This window comes from Mytilus galloprovincialis, chromosome 4 (genome assembly GCF_965363235.1).
Source record: "Mytilus galloprovincialis chromosome 4, xbMytGall1.hap1.1, whole genome shotgun sequence".
NCBI classification, from domain to species: Eukaryota; Metazoa; Mollusca; class Bivalvia; order Mytilida; family Mytilidae; genus Mytilus; species Mytilus galloprovincialis.
In genome coordinates this window covers 32,023,024-32,035,505 of record NC_134841.1, presented here as the reverse complement: position 1 = coordinate 32,035,505, position 12,482 = coordinate 32,023,024, and the positions used below count along the sequence as shown (strand labels likewise).

General features: G+C 32.7%; 1 protein-coding gene across 1 annotated transcript in view; it reads left to right on the top strand.

The window, feature by feature from the left end:
• Nucleotides 1-12,344, top strand: part of LOC143071899 (uncharacterized) — a 30,956-nt gene extending 18,612 nt beyond the window's left edge. The window contains exons 4-5 of the mRNA XM_076246572.1: nucleotides 3,620-3,703; nucleotides 5,554-12,344. Coding sequence (XP_076102687.1) covers nucleotides 3,620-3,703; nucleotides 5,554-10,350 — 4,881 coding nt within the window. The 3' untranslated portion in view covers nucleotides 10,351-12,344. The remainder of the gene's footprint in view (nucleotides 1-3,619; nucleotides 3,704-5,553) is intronic.
• Nucleotides 12,345-12,482: the final 138 nt, after the last annotated feature.

The following is a 12,482-nucleotide window of genomic DNA, read 5'->3' as shown; positions in this document are numbered from 1 at the left end:
TCAAAACTATACCAAATTATCTTTTATATAGTTCTTAGAATTGTGACTTAATATTTGTGATTTTTTTTCCTACTTGTATCCATACATTCTAACTATTACATCACAATCATGATAATGCCCTACTTTTACAGAACTTTGCAAGCCATTTAGTTTTTGACGGACTCTTTTAAGTCAGAACATGATTTGACCTGTTCAAGTCAGTTTGAAGAACAAAATTTCCAATCAAAGCTAAGTGTTCTTCCTCTCTCAGTCTTAGTCCCCTTCTGAAACTGCCACTGTTGAGTTTATTTATTAATAAGTTTTTTTAAGAAACAATTAAATCAAATGGTCATTTATCTTAGACATGTTAGAGGATCTTGCATGTAGTTTATGTGTCTTTTATCTGACTTTTTCATACATAACATTAATATCATACATGTATGGTAATGCCTGACTTAAAAATTTCCATAAACTTAGTTTTTGACTGATTTTTTTAAGTATTAAAGAACATGATTTGACCTGTTTAAGTCAATTTGTCTGAACATGCCCATTTGACCTGTTTAAGTCAATTTGTCTGAACATGTTCAAGTCAGATTGCAGAACAAATTTTCCAATCAAAGCTAGGTGTACAATGAGTTCCTTTAAGCCCTGCTTCTACATCTGCCATCTGTGAATTTATTATTTGATAAATGTTAAGAAACAATTAAGTGAAATGGTTATTTATTTTAGGGGATCTTACATACATTTCCTATGTTCTGAAGTTCCCATATACTTTCATTTAATATCATATGTCAGTGCCTCACTCTAAAAATTGCAATAAAATTAGTTTTGGACTGACTGTTTTAAGTCAAAACATGATTTGACTTGTTTAAAAGAAAATGCATTTAAATATTGAATATACCAAATAATTTTTTTTATAGTCCTCATTGTGACTTGAGGGGACCTTATTTCCTCTGTGCTATATCTGGATTTGCCATACATTTTTAAATCAGTATGACAGAACTAGACTTGGTTGAAATAAGTTTAGTTTTGACTGACTTTTTTAAGTCAGAACATAGTGTGACTTGTTTGAGTCAGTTTGCACAGCAGTATTTACCTCAATGAAATATTAAAATAATAAATGTTTTGCTCTTGATAAATTTAGCTAAAAGTGGATGAGAATAAATCCTTTATTTTTTCCTTGGAAGATTCAAGGTATAGTCATGGTACTAGTAAATGTATCCAATATTGTATTTTGTTAATCTTTTGATATTGACAGAAAATTGTATGATCCATTTTTTCTCCTCTGGTTTTTGTTTGTATTTTGAAATGATTGAATTTGATGAGATAGATATTTTATGTTAAGATTCTGGAAAGAAGAAGGTTTGATGAGCCCCACTTTTTAAACTCTTTGATTGGAAACTAGTAATCACTATATTTTTATGGAGATTGATAACACAGTGGTAGTAATGACTGCTTCAAGTCAGAACAAAAGATGACCTCTCTAAGTCAAAATGCATCAAAAAGGGACATAAATCTTATTAGAATATGAAGATATTAAGTCACAATATTTTGTGCAAAAGCTGACCTGTGGAAGTCATTTTATGATAAATTAAAGTCTGATATAAACTGACCTGTACAAGTCATATTCTGTTGAGTGCAAGAAGGGAGACAACACTTACATCAAATTATATCTGACCTATGGAAGTCATTTTATTCTGACTTGTTTATGTCAGAGCTCTGACTGTTTATACATGTTACCCATGTAAGTGCATGTATAATGGAGTATAATAATATTTTAAAAAGTTATAGTGTATTTCCTGAGATTACTCTTTTATACCTCAGGCATAGATTGCCTTAGATGTATTTGGCAAAACTTTTGGGAATTTTGGTCCTTAATGCTCTTCAACTTCGTACTTTATTTGGCCTTATTAACTTTTTTGGATTCAAGCATCACTGATGAGTCTTTTGTGGACAAAACGCGCGTCTGGCGTATATATGCTAAATTTAGTCCTGTTTTTTTGTACTTAACTGATCATATGAAGTGATAGTAGTCACATTTCAATCTTTTTGAATTTTTAATGCAAACTCATAGACAAGTGAATTTTGACTCAAAATGGTCTAAATATATTTCCCTTTCACCAAAAGTTTCATTTCTGCAAATTTGTTAGTTAGTTTAAGTAAACAATGACATCAAAAGCACTATTTTGTGTCAAAGTAGGACTACTTTTACATACATTCTAAATTGGAGGAGTAATTGGTGGTCTGACACCTAAAGAGCCAAAAAAGTTGCTCAGAAATCTTTGCTTTACTTTATTCTTAATCCTTATTCAATTTGAAGTCAGAAACATCCTATCTGAGCATAATGTGACTTATATTACAAATTTCACAGCTCAATTTAAACTGACTGTAATGTATGACTTTGATAGAAAATACTTGAAAATTTCATTTTGGACTACAGGAACATAAACTTTCAATATCAAGATCAGAAATGAAGTCTCAGGGTTATTGGAATGATGAGTTTATTTATATACATTTTCATTTTCTCTATTTCTGACACTTTTTTTTTAAAGTAAATTGCAAACCATCCAAATTGCTCTTTAAATTTGTACATTATTTACTGCCAAATAAACCTATCATTTATCTCAAGATTATTTACTCCAAGAGATCAATTCCCTATATAGCCCCTTTTCCTGATAAACTTACCTGTAGCAGTACCTTACCCTTGCAATGAAAACAAATTCTTACCATAAATAGAACTCTTAGACTCCTATGAAGAACATAGGGCCCCAAGGAATAAATAATGGTCAAAAATCCACATGTCCTAAATACATCCTATAATTCATGAACATTAGAGAAATTTATCAATGAAATACATGTATATGCTCATACATGTATATTCAAGTTACAAAATGGTGTTATACTTGTCAAGAAAATTTCATAACTTTTGCAAGGTGCAGGAATCTAATATCTGTTCTTAGTTTTAAAAATATTAATGATGTCATTGTTCAAGTCATCTTTGAAAAATTAGAGTTATCTTCCTTTGACCAGATTGTTAACTGAATCAACTACTACCAATAATTTATACATTGCAATATTTAATTTTAATTCCACTGATGAATTAAAGCAATCTTAACCCTGAAGCACTTTGATTATTGAATCAGATAAATTACTTGACATGCCAACAATAACTCAGTTTACCCATTTTATGAGTGAACCTCAACTTTCACCTACGTGTTGTTGTTTCTGCAGACTTTCAAACAGCAATCCAATTGTATTCATGTTCTGCATACAAAGTTTAGTGTTTGGCATTGGCACTTTTGAATTTTCTAAACATATTCAACATGTTCTTGGAAATCTAACATTTTAGTAACTTGTTGGGCAAAAAAGAATTAATAAAAAAATAATTTTGTAATGAAATATCGGTTAGACTATTGCTAAGAAAGAGATATTGATTTTGTTCAGCCTTTTTAGTTTTTTTGTTAGTTAAACATGTACATGTATGCATGCATTGGTTCAATAATATCCATATCATTATAAATATCAGATACTCATTTTGTTTTACCTTTACTGATTACGTGAAATTTAAAACAAGAACTTTATTTATCAACCTAAAATTCTGATATGAATAAGACCTTTAATGATTACTTATTTCTTTCAGATAAACCTATTTAGTTCAAGTGAAGAATCCTCATCAATGGAAGTTGCAAAGGGAGATAATTGTCATGTACAGGAAGATAATCAGGTATTGTCCGACATCAAATAAATTATTGCAAGATTATTTGCAGGTTTTTTTCTACACTTCCCTCTAAAGAACAGTTACCTAATTAAAAAAAAAAACAATCACAGTGACTGTAATATTGACATGTTCATTTTTTTACATAAATAAGGCCGTTAGTTTTCTCGTTTGAATTGTTTTACAGTGTCTTATCGGGGCCTATTATAGCTGACTATGCGGTATGGGCTTTGCTCATTGTTGAAGGCCGTATGGTGACCTATAGTTGTTAATGTCTGTGTCATTTTGGTCTTTTGTGCATAGTTGTCTCATTGGCAATCATTCCACATCTTCTTTTTAGCTCACCTGGCCACTTGGCGTCCGTCGTCCGTCGTCGTCGTCGTTAACAATTTACATTTTGAACTTCTTCTAGAGAACCACTGAATGGAATGGAACCAAACATGGCATGAATGTTCCTTATGAGGTGCTGACCAAGTGTTGTTACTTTGTAGCCGATCCATCATCCAAGATGGCCGCCAGCGGGGGACTTAGTTTAACATAGGACGCTATGGGAAATGCATACAAATGACTTCTTTTAGAGAACCACTGAATGGAATGAAACCAAACATAGGTCATAGCATAAATGTTCCTTATGAGGTGCTGACCAAGTGTTGTTACTTTGTTGCCGATCCATCATCCAAGATGGCCGCCAGCAGGGGACTTAGTTTAACATAGGACCCTATGGGAAATGCATACAAATGACTTCTTTTAGAGAACCACTGAATGGAATAAAACCAAACATGGCATGAATGTTCCTTATGAGGTGCTGACCAAGTGTTGTTACTTTGTAGCCGATCCGTCATCCAAGATGGCCGCCAGTGGGGGACTTTTGAATGAAATTAAACATGTTCCTTTCCTTATGAATGAGGTTGTGTTGTCACTTTTAGCCAAATTTTATATTTTTTTATATGATTTCAAAAACCCAAGTAGAATCAGGTGAGCGATACAGGCTCTTGAGAGCCTCTAGTTTATATTAATTTTAATACTATTATTGATGGTTTTTCAAATGTCATCAAATGAAGCAGAGAAACATCCAAAGTTTGAATGATTATTAATATTCTGTATATCTCTGTCTTACTGATACTGTCAAGACAAAGGCTTATGACCTCATACATTCCCTTTTTTTTTTGACTGAAAAAAAACCATCACTTGTAAATGAGAAGCTTGATATGAAAAATCATCACACAATAATCAAAGCAAAATTTGAAAAAATATTGAAATTTCAAGCATTGTGATTTTTTAAATTTTTTATTTTGGTGTGCTACATGTAATTAACATAGTCTCTTTTTTTTTTTAACTTGGTACAAAAGGAAGAGTGTTGAGGAATTTACTCTTTTCTTTTAGAAGTTATGGTTTTAATTTTTTACTTTTTTTTTTGTCTTTCAGTATGTTCAATGATTTTTAATTTCATAACTGCTTGTAAGAAATAGTTTTTAAAAAGTCATCTTTTATAAACAATTAAGGGTTGATATTTTATTTGTAGAATGTATCACATAACAGCAATACAGAAATTAGATGTTTGAAATACATAATGAAAAGAAGATAAATACTTTAATCAAAGGGAGATAATCTAAAGAAAAACTGAGAAAAATATTAAAATATCAAAGGCAATTTTGTCTGTGATATAATTCTTGTTTTTTTCTGTCAACACTTGTATTTCCTTGGGTAAATTACACAAAAACCCTCATTTTAAATCTTACAATTATAATATTATAGTAAATAAAATAAAATTAAATTGTGTTTATATATGTAACTGTAAACACCCAATAACTAATGAGAAATTATACCAATATATAATGGATGTTCTTAATTTATTTTAGGTTGGAGATGATTGTGCCGATGAGTTTTCTATGAATGATCAAGCACATGTAACAACTGATAACAAGTTGGATGATTCCAGGCAAATAGCAGATTCCACTAATTTTGATAGAGCAAATGATATCAATGACTCTGAAGAGAGTTATCAAAGCAGTGAGGATGCACCAAATGCCTCCACGAGTTGCAGTCCAAATAATGTCAGTCTGCCAAATGTGGAGGAAAGGCAAATTTCAGATCAGACAGTTTCAAGCTCAGATAATCAAAATGAGGAAGAACCAAACATTAAATCAAAACAAAATGAGAATATTTGGGACAAACTCCAAGAAACAGGTCAGTTTAATAGTAGCTTTGAAACTCCTTCCATGGAAGATAACTCATGTACACAGAAAAATTTAGAGAATCAGCCAATAACAAATGAGTTACAACCATCAGTGAACCCGGCATCTTCTGAGTACAAGATGTCTGACTCAGAAAGGGGGACAACTACAGATGATGATGTTATGGACTTCTCTATAGAAATTCAAGGGGATAGCAATGAAGATTGCAGGGAACATGAAGTTACAGGAGATCAAAGTACTCAAAAACAAGATGATGATGATGATCAGCTAATGGAACCTGACTCACAGGACCCCCATTCTGAACCAGCCTCTCAGGGAACTCATTCTAAACAGGACATCACTGCTGAACCTTCCAGTAGCAACTTTTTACAAAAAATCTCAAATGTTATCAGGAAAATTGATTCTTCAAAATCTATTACAGCTCAAAAGAAAGACAGAGATAATATTTTTTCTGTGCTGAGAGCAGAAATTACACATGAGAATACATCAAATTCTGAAAAAGATGATACTTTTATCCAAGATTCTGATCATAGAATGGACATTGCATATTCTAAGGAGAAAATTTCAGACGTGGATGAACAAACTCAGATTGATAAAGAAATGCCTAAGACGTCAGAAGAAATTCAAGCAGTGGAAGTTCAGAATAGTGAGACTTCTTTAAATAAAACCACTGGTATTTCACTGGAAGAAAGTTTAGATGGTAAAGAAACCACCGAAATTAATGCTGAACTACCAGATCAACACATCAATGAAAATGAACCCGATCATAGCAAAAGTCCAACACCAGGTCTTCAGTCATCTTCTTCAGTTAGTAGCCAAGTAACAGTTGACACTGCAAACAAAACCAATGAGCCAGAAATTATTTCACCACTTAGGACTGAAGGGGATAGGTCATTTATGCAGGCTTTAATACCAGCAAGTCAGTCAGATGCAACTACAAGTTTACCAACAGTTGCAATTAAAACCGAAAACAGTTTTAGTTTGGGACCAATGGAAGAATCTGGGGATATTCTAGATATTTTAGCTTCAACAAACTCTGAAACATCGACTACAAATTCTAGTCCAACTGATAAAAGTAATACACCATTGTCAACAGTTTCAACATCTGGAACATTCCATCCACCTGCAGGTATCAGAATAAAACAGGAACCAGTTGATACTTATAACAATAAATCCAATATGATGGCCAGTCCAATGCCACCAGTAATTTCAACATCAAACAGTCTTGAGCATTTGTCAAGACAAGTCGATAATCTAGTAAGGCCAAGAATACACAATATAGCTAGAAAAAGCACAACAGGGAGACCACATTCAAACAGAAGACCAAAGCCTACACCACCTGTAGATATGAGCTGTAATTCCTATCCCAATGATAATGTGTCCATCACTCCTCTACAGATACAGCCCAGCATGCTGCCAAGAAGTAATGTTACTAATGTTATACAGGCAGGACCAAGGGTAATGCTGCAGCCACAGGCACCACCAACAATTGTTGTGTCATCTTCTAGTTTGTTATATCCTGTACCTCCTGTACCCAGTGTACAAGTTGTACATTCCAGACAAGGACAACCTGTTCAATCTAAACCAGGACCTGTAGCCACCCAGGTTCAAACTTTAACCGTAGTGTCTAACGGAAAGACATTAAATGTTCCAGCGTCTTCAGTGTTTACAGTAACCAAAGTAGGTCCATCAACAAGTACTTCTAAATCTGCCTCACAACAGTTGCCATTATCTAAAAGTACAATCAATATCGACACAGTTGGGTTAAGTGCCATAACAGAACTGATAGCCAGGAAAAACCCAATACCTAACTATAAACCACCACCAGTACCAGATAATTTAAAATCTATTATTGCAGAAGAAAAGTGCAAAAACATTTGCTATGAATGCGGAGATACATTCCTATTCGAGTCTAGCTTGAAAGTTCATAGGTCAAGAACAAGTATGTCTTTAAGCTACAGATGTGAAGAATGTAAATCAACAAAGATCTTCTTCAACAAATGTCAGTTTTTAGGGCATTTGAGAAATCATTTGAATATTGACAAGTCACAAGCTGTGCCTATTCATATAAAGTCTGACTCAATTTCCATAACAACATTGGACCATGGTTCAAACATGAACTACTTGTTCAAATGGCTTGATGATATAGATACAAAACCAGAGTCACTACCAACAAGACCAAAGGTGAATCAGTCAGTGGTCAAACCAAAAGAAGTCCTGAAAAAAACGGTACTTGTTCATTGTCCTGCAAAAGACCAGTCACCGTTAAAACCAGTAAAAAGTACTACGATCAAGAAGGAAGAAGGATTTCATAGATGCCATGAGTGTGGAGGTATTTATAAACAAGTGTATAAACATTTTGGCTATGATAATGAGGAAATGGGTACACAGTACTCGTGCACTACATGTAAGAAACTACATCCAACTATTTGTTCAGCAAGAGCACACAAGCGAATCCACGACGACAAGGAACCATACATTTGTCCAGAATGTGGCAAAAGTTTCTCAACATTGTACGTAGACGACAAGATGTCTAATCCCAAAGAGTCCTTTGCCTATCATGTGTATTACACCTGTTTCCACACCTGTCGTATGAGGAAAATCAAATGTACAAAATGTGAGAATGATGTAATATGTACTTCTCTCCAGGATTATCAGTTACATCTATCAGAAAAGTTAGAACAGTATTACAAATGTCAGCATTGTCCAATGGCTTTCAAACTACCACAATCATTTCAGAAACATTTGGCAACTCATGAAAATTTAGGCACCAAAAGAAGCTACAAGGTGATTTATCGATGTCATTTGTGTGATTCAGTGATGGATGATAAATCTGTGTTGGATATACACATAACAAAACATGTGAACGAGGCAAAAATCAAAAGTATTGTGGAGTACCGTTGTAGATTTTGCAAGGAATGGTTCAAAACACGCACAGAAATAAAAGTACACACAAGAAACAAACATGGTAGCATAGTTGACAAGCCAAATAGTAGCGCCAATAAGATGTACACTTGTAAATGTCAAGATTGTGGAAAATATTTCGAACATCTTTCTGAAATCCTGAAGCATGAGCTGTTGATGCATTCTGTCAAGGCATCAGAACAACATATGACAAACTACAAATGTCGCACATGTGGACTTATTATTTTCTATGGTAATGGTGGAAATAAGACACATTACTGTATCAACCCAGATCCAACCAAGGCAGCAACCATTAAACACTTCGAAGCAATGAAAGATAAAAGGCTGGTGAAGAAAGGTACCAATCAATCTGAGGTGGAGGAGGATAGTGGTCCATTTATATGTTCATTATGTTCTAAAGAAGAGTCAACTCGTAAATCTTTACAAGGTCATCTGTTATATCATCAGACCAAAGGAGATTTGATCTGTTATATGTGTCAGCTTCAGGAGTTCTCTACCTTAGCAGCTGTACATGAACATCAAAGAGTATGCCCACAGAAGGTTGAAAAACAAACAGATGTGAAGGATACAAAAAAGAAAAGGGTAAGAAAGAAGAAACAAGTACTTCCCTGTATAGAATACCCATGTGATGTCTGTGGCTTTTCTTGCTTCAACAAAACAGATCTAGCTAAACACCACAAAGAACATCACAGCGATACAGGAATCTATCCCTGTCATTTATGTAGCTCAACATACCAGTCACAGGAAATGTTGAGAAAACATATAATGGTGACCCATGAAGGGAGGAAAGTACAACTATCATGCCATGTCTGTAAAAAACGGGGAATCAAGAAGATGTTTTACTCTAAAGAAAGACTTGAAAAGCATTTATCCATGAAACATAAAAATTCCCGACACAAAACCCCAGACTCTGACACTGTGGTAAAAGATACTGATTTAATTGACACTGTTTCAGAATCAGATGCAGCAAATGAATCTGTCAAACGTAAGCATGGTGAACTGGACAATTCTGGTCCATTCAAAAAGTTACGGGTGGACGGTGAAGCGCTCTTCACGTGTGCAAAATGTTCATTCACCAGCAATGAAAGAACAAGCTTTGTAACTCATTTAACAGAACATAAATTGGAGAATTCCGTTCAGTGTTTAGAATGTGGGCTTAATTTTGCTGTAATGCCTTCTTTAAACAAACATTTGTTTATGGTACACAAAATCAGAGATTTTGAAAAGTATTGTAAAGAGAATGATATTTCTGAATTACCTGAAGCGTTAATGGATGACAGTGAAATCAGAAAAGGTCTTATAAGTGAAAGTGAAAGTGACGAAGTTGATGTGGAAGAGGATTTAGAACCACTCAATCCATTGGAGTGTAGAGTATGTTCTAAAGTATTTGAAAATGAGGCTGCAGTCAAATCACACTTACGAACTCATGGTATGGCTTTTATCAGGAATCGACGTGCAAAAGCTAACTCACAAAGTAAAGATACTGTCAATGGTGGAGAGGATACCAGCTTAAGTGACAGTAGCTCCAAAAATTAATGTCATCAGATTTAAACATTTATAATAGGCTTATAAATGTCTACATACTCACCCTTTGATATAAGGGGTATAGTTGATTCATTGACAACTATACAAGGCATCCCCTTATTTTATATTAAGATTTCATATTACGGCTTGTTTCCTTTTTACATATTATATTTAGATTTTTTCATATGAAATGAAGTATAGGTAAATATGTTTTTGTATATAATTATTATTGTTGAACAATTTATTTTTTTTTTGCAATAAGGTTAAAGAAGGACAAAATATCGGTATCTTTTAACTTATCTGTTATTTAATTATTATTTGATGATAAACTTTATATCCCTATAGCTAAAGTAAACCATTTTGCTTTATCATTTTTAAGTTCAAACCCTAAAAATTAATAAGTTTAAAAGATTGGGAAAAAGTTTTATCATGTTTAGTTGGAGATTTATTTATTATCCTTTAGTCCAATGAATTATTTATCCACAGAAATGTTTTAACTGTCTGCTTAACTTGATTAAATTCAATAATGTGTTATTTGTAAGTTGTTTTGAACAATATCAATAGTTTTGCTTGTTTTTTATCTGAACTATGAATTCTTAATTATAATACCTGCTATAAATAAATATACCAGCTGATATAAAATGGGGTTTTTGTCATCTTTTTGTCACCACTGCCTTAATGTTTAAGCAAAAATTAACTTATTGTTATGCTTTCAAATGGTAGTACATTTTGTAATGCTTTTTTGTCATTTTTGTATTGAAGCAAATTTTCCTTCATTATTTTTTTGTTAATGCTCTATGTATAATGTAAATTCAGAAATTGTTTAGATTGATTATTGTGATTTTTAAAGAATGGGCAAAAAAAATAGATTCAAAATTGCTATTTCAGTAAATGCTACATACAAAGAAATCTATAAAATTTAAAATTGCAATTTTTTTTTGGAAACTATTAAACTATTCTGTTGCAGTTTTTGCAGTTATATAAACTGTTAGACAAATGATATAGTATGCGGTAAAAGTTCTGAAAACATTTCATGTGATTATTTGAAGTCAAACTGCAGTCATCATAGATGTAAAATGAATTCTATATTGAGACATGGTACAGACCTAAGGTAGTATGTTCATATTATTAGTTGGACCAACAAATGATAAAATGTTTTTATTAAATTGTCAAGTGAAGTTATTATTCTATCTGCAGTGGCGGATCCAGAACTTTTCCTAAGGGGGGGCCCGCTGACTGACCTAAGAGGGGGCCTGCTCCAGTCATGCTTCAATGTTTCCCTATGTAATCAACTAAATTTTTCCCACAAAAGGGGGGGCCCCCTAGATCCGCCTATGATCTCTTAAATAACTTATTACTAGGGTACTGTGGATTCATTTGTTTTGGTGGGTTCCATTTTTATTGGATATTTAATTTTGTGGTTTTGCCAAACTCTGCTTATCAGCCTATAGAAAACTTCTTTCAACATTTGAATTTGGGGTTCCAAAAAAAAATTGGAATTTTTTTACATAATATTTTTAGTTAATAAAAAGACAAAAATGGGCCATTATACTTGTTCATTTACTCCTATGAAATTCAGTTTAAAGTAGTTAAGTATACTGTATATAACTGTTCTGTAGAATTATCTCTTCTATTAAGTCAATGTCTACTTATTTTATTATGAATTTATCTGCATATTGTAAATAAAATTTTGCTATAGATCAACAAAGTTACAAATGAGTTATATATCTAGATCTAAATATACAGATGTCAGCAAAAAAATCTGCCAATCAATTGTATTTCTAAGATTTGAATAATACTTACATGCTACTATGGGATGATATATTTTATTTGCTCAATTTATGTCAACATGATGTATGTACCTTATTGTAAGAAGTATTAGAAATAGATGTGTTATATTATGTTGAAAGTTATTTGTTTATTGTTTGTTTTATGAATTTGTATGTACATCATTTTTACATTGTCCCTAAACATTTTATTCCATATATTACACATATTACAAAATGTTTTTTCATAATTTATTTCACATTTGTTTCTTCCAAATTACAAATGTACTATCATATACATTACATTTGCAAAAGAGAGTTGGATTTTTGTTACCTGTGGTGAAGATTGTTGCAGAATGCAAAACATAGGAATGCTTA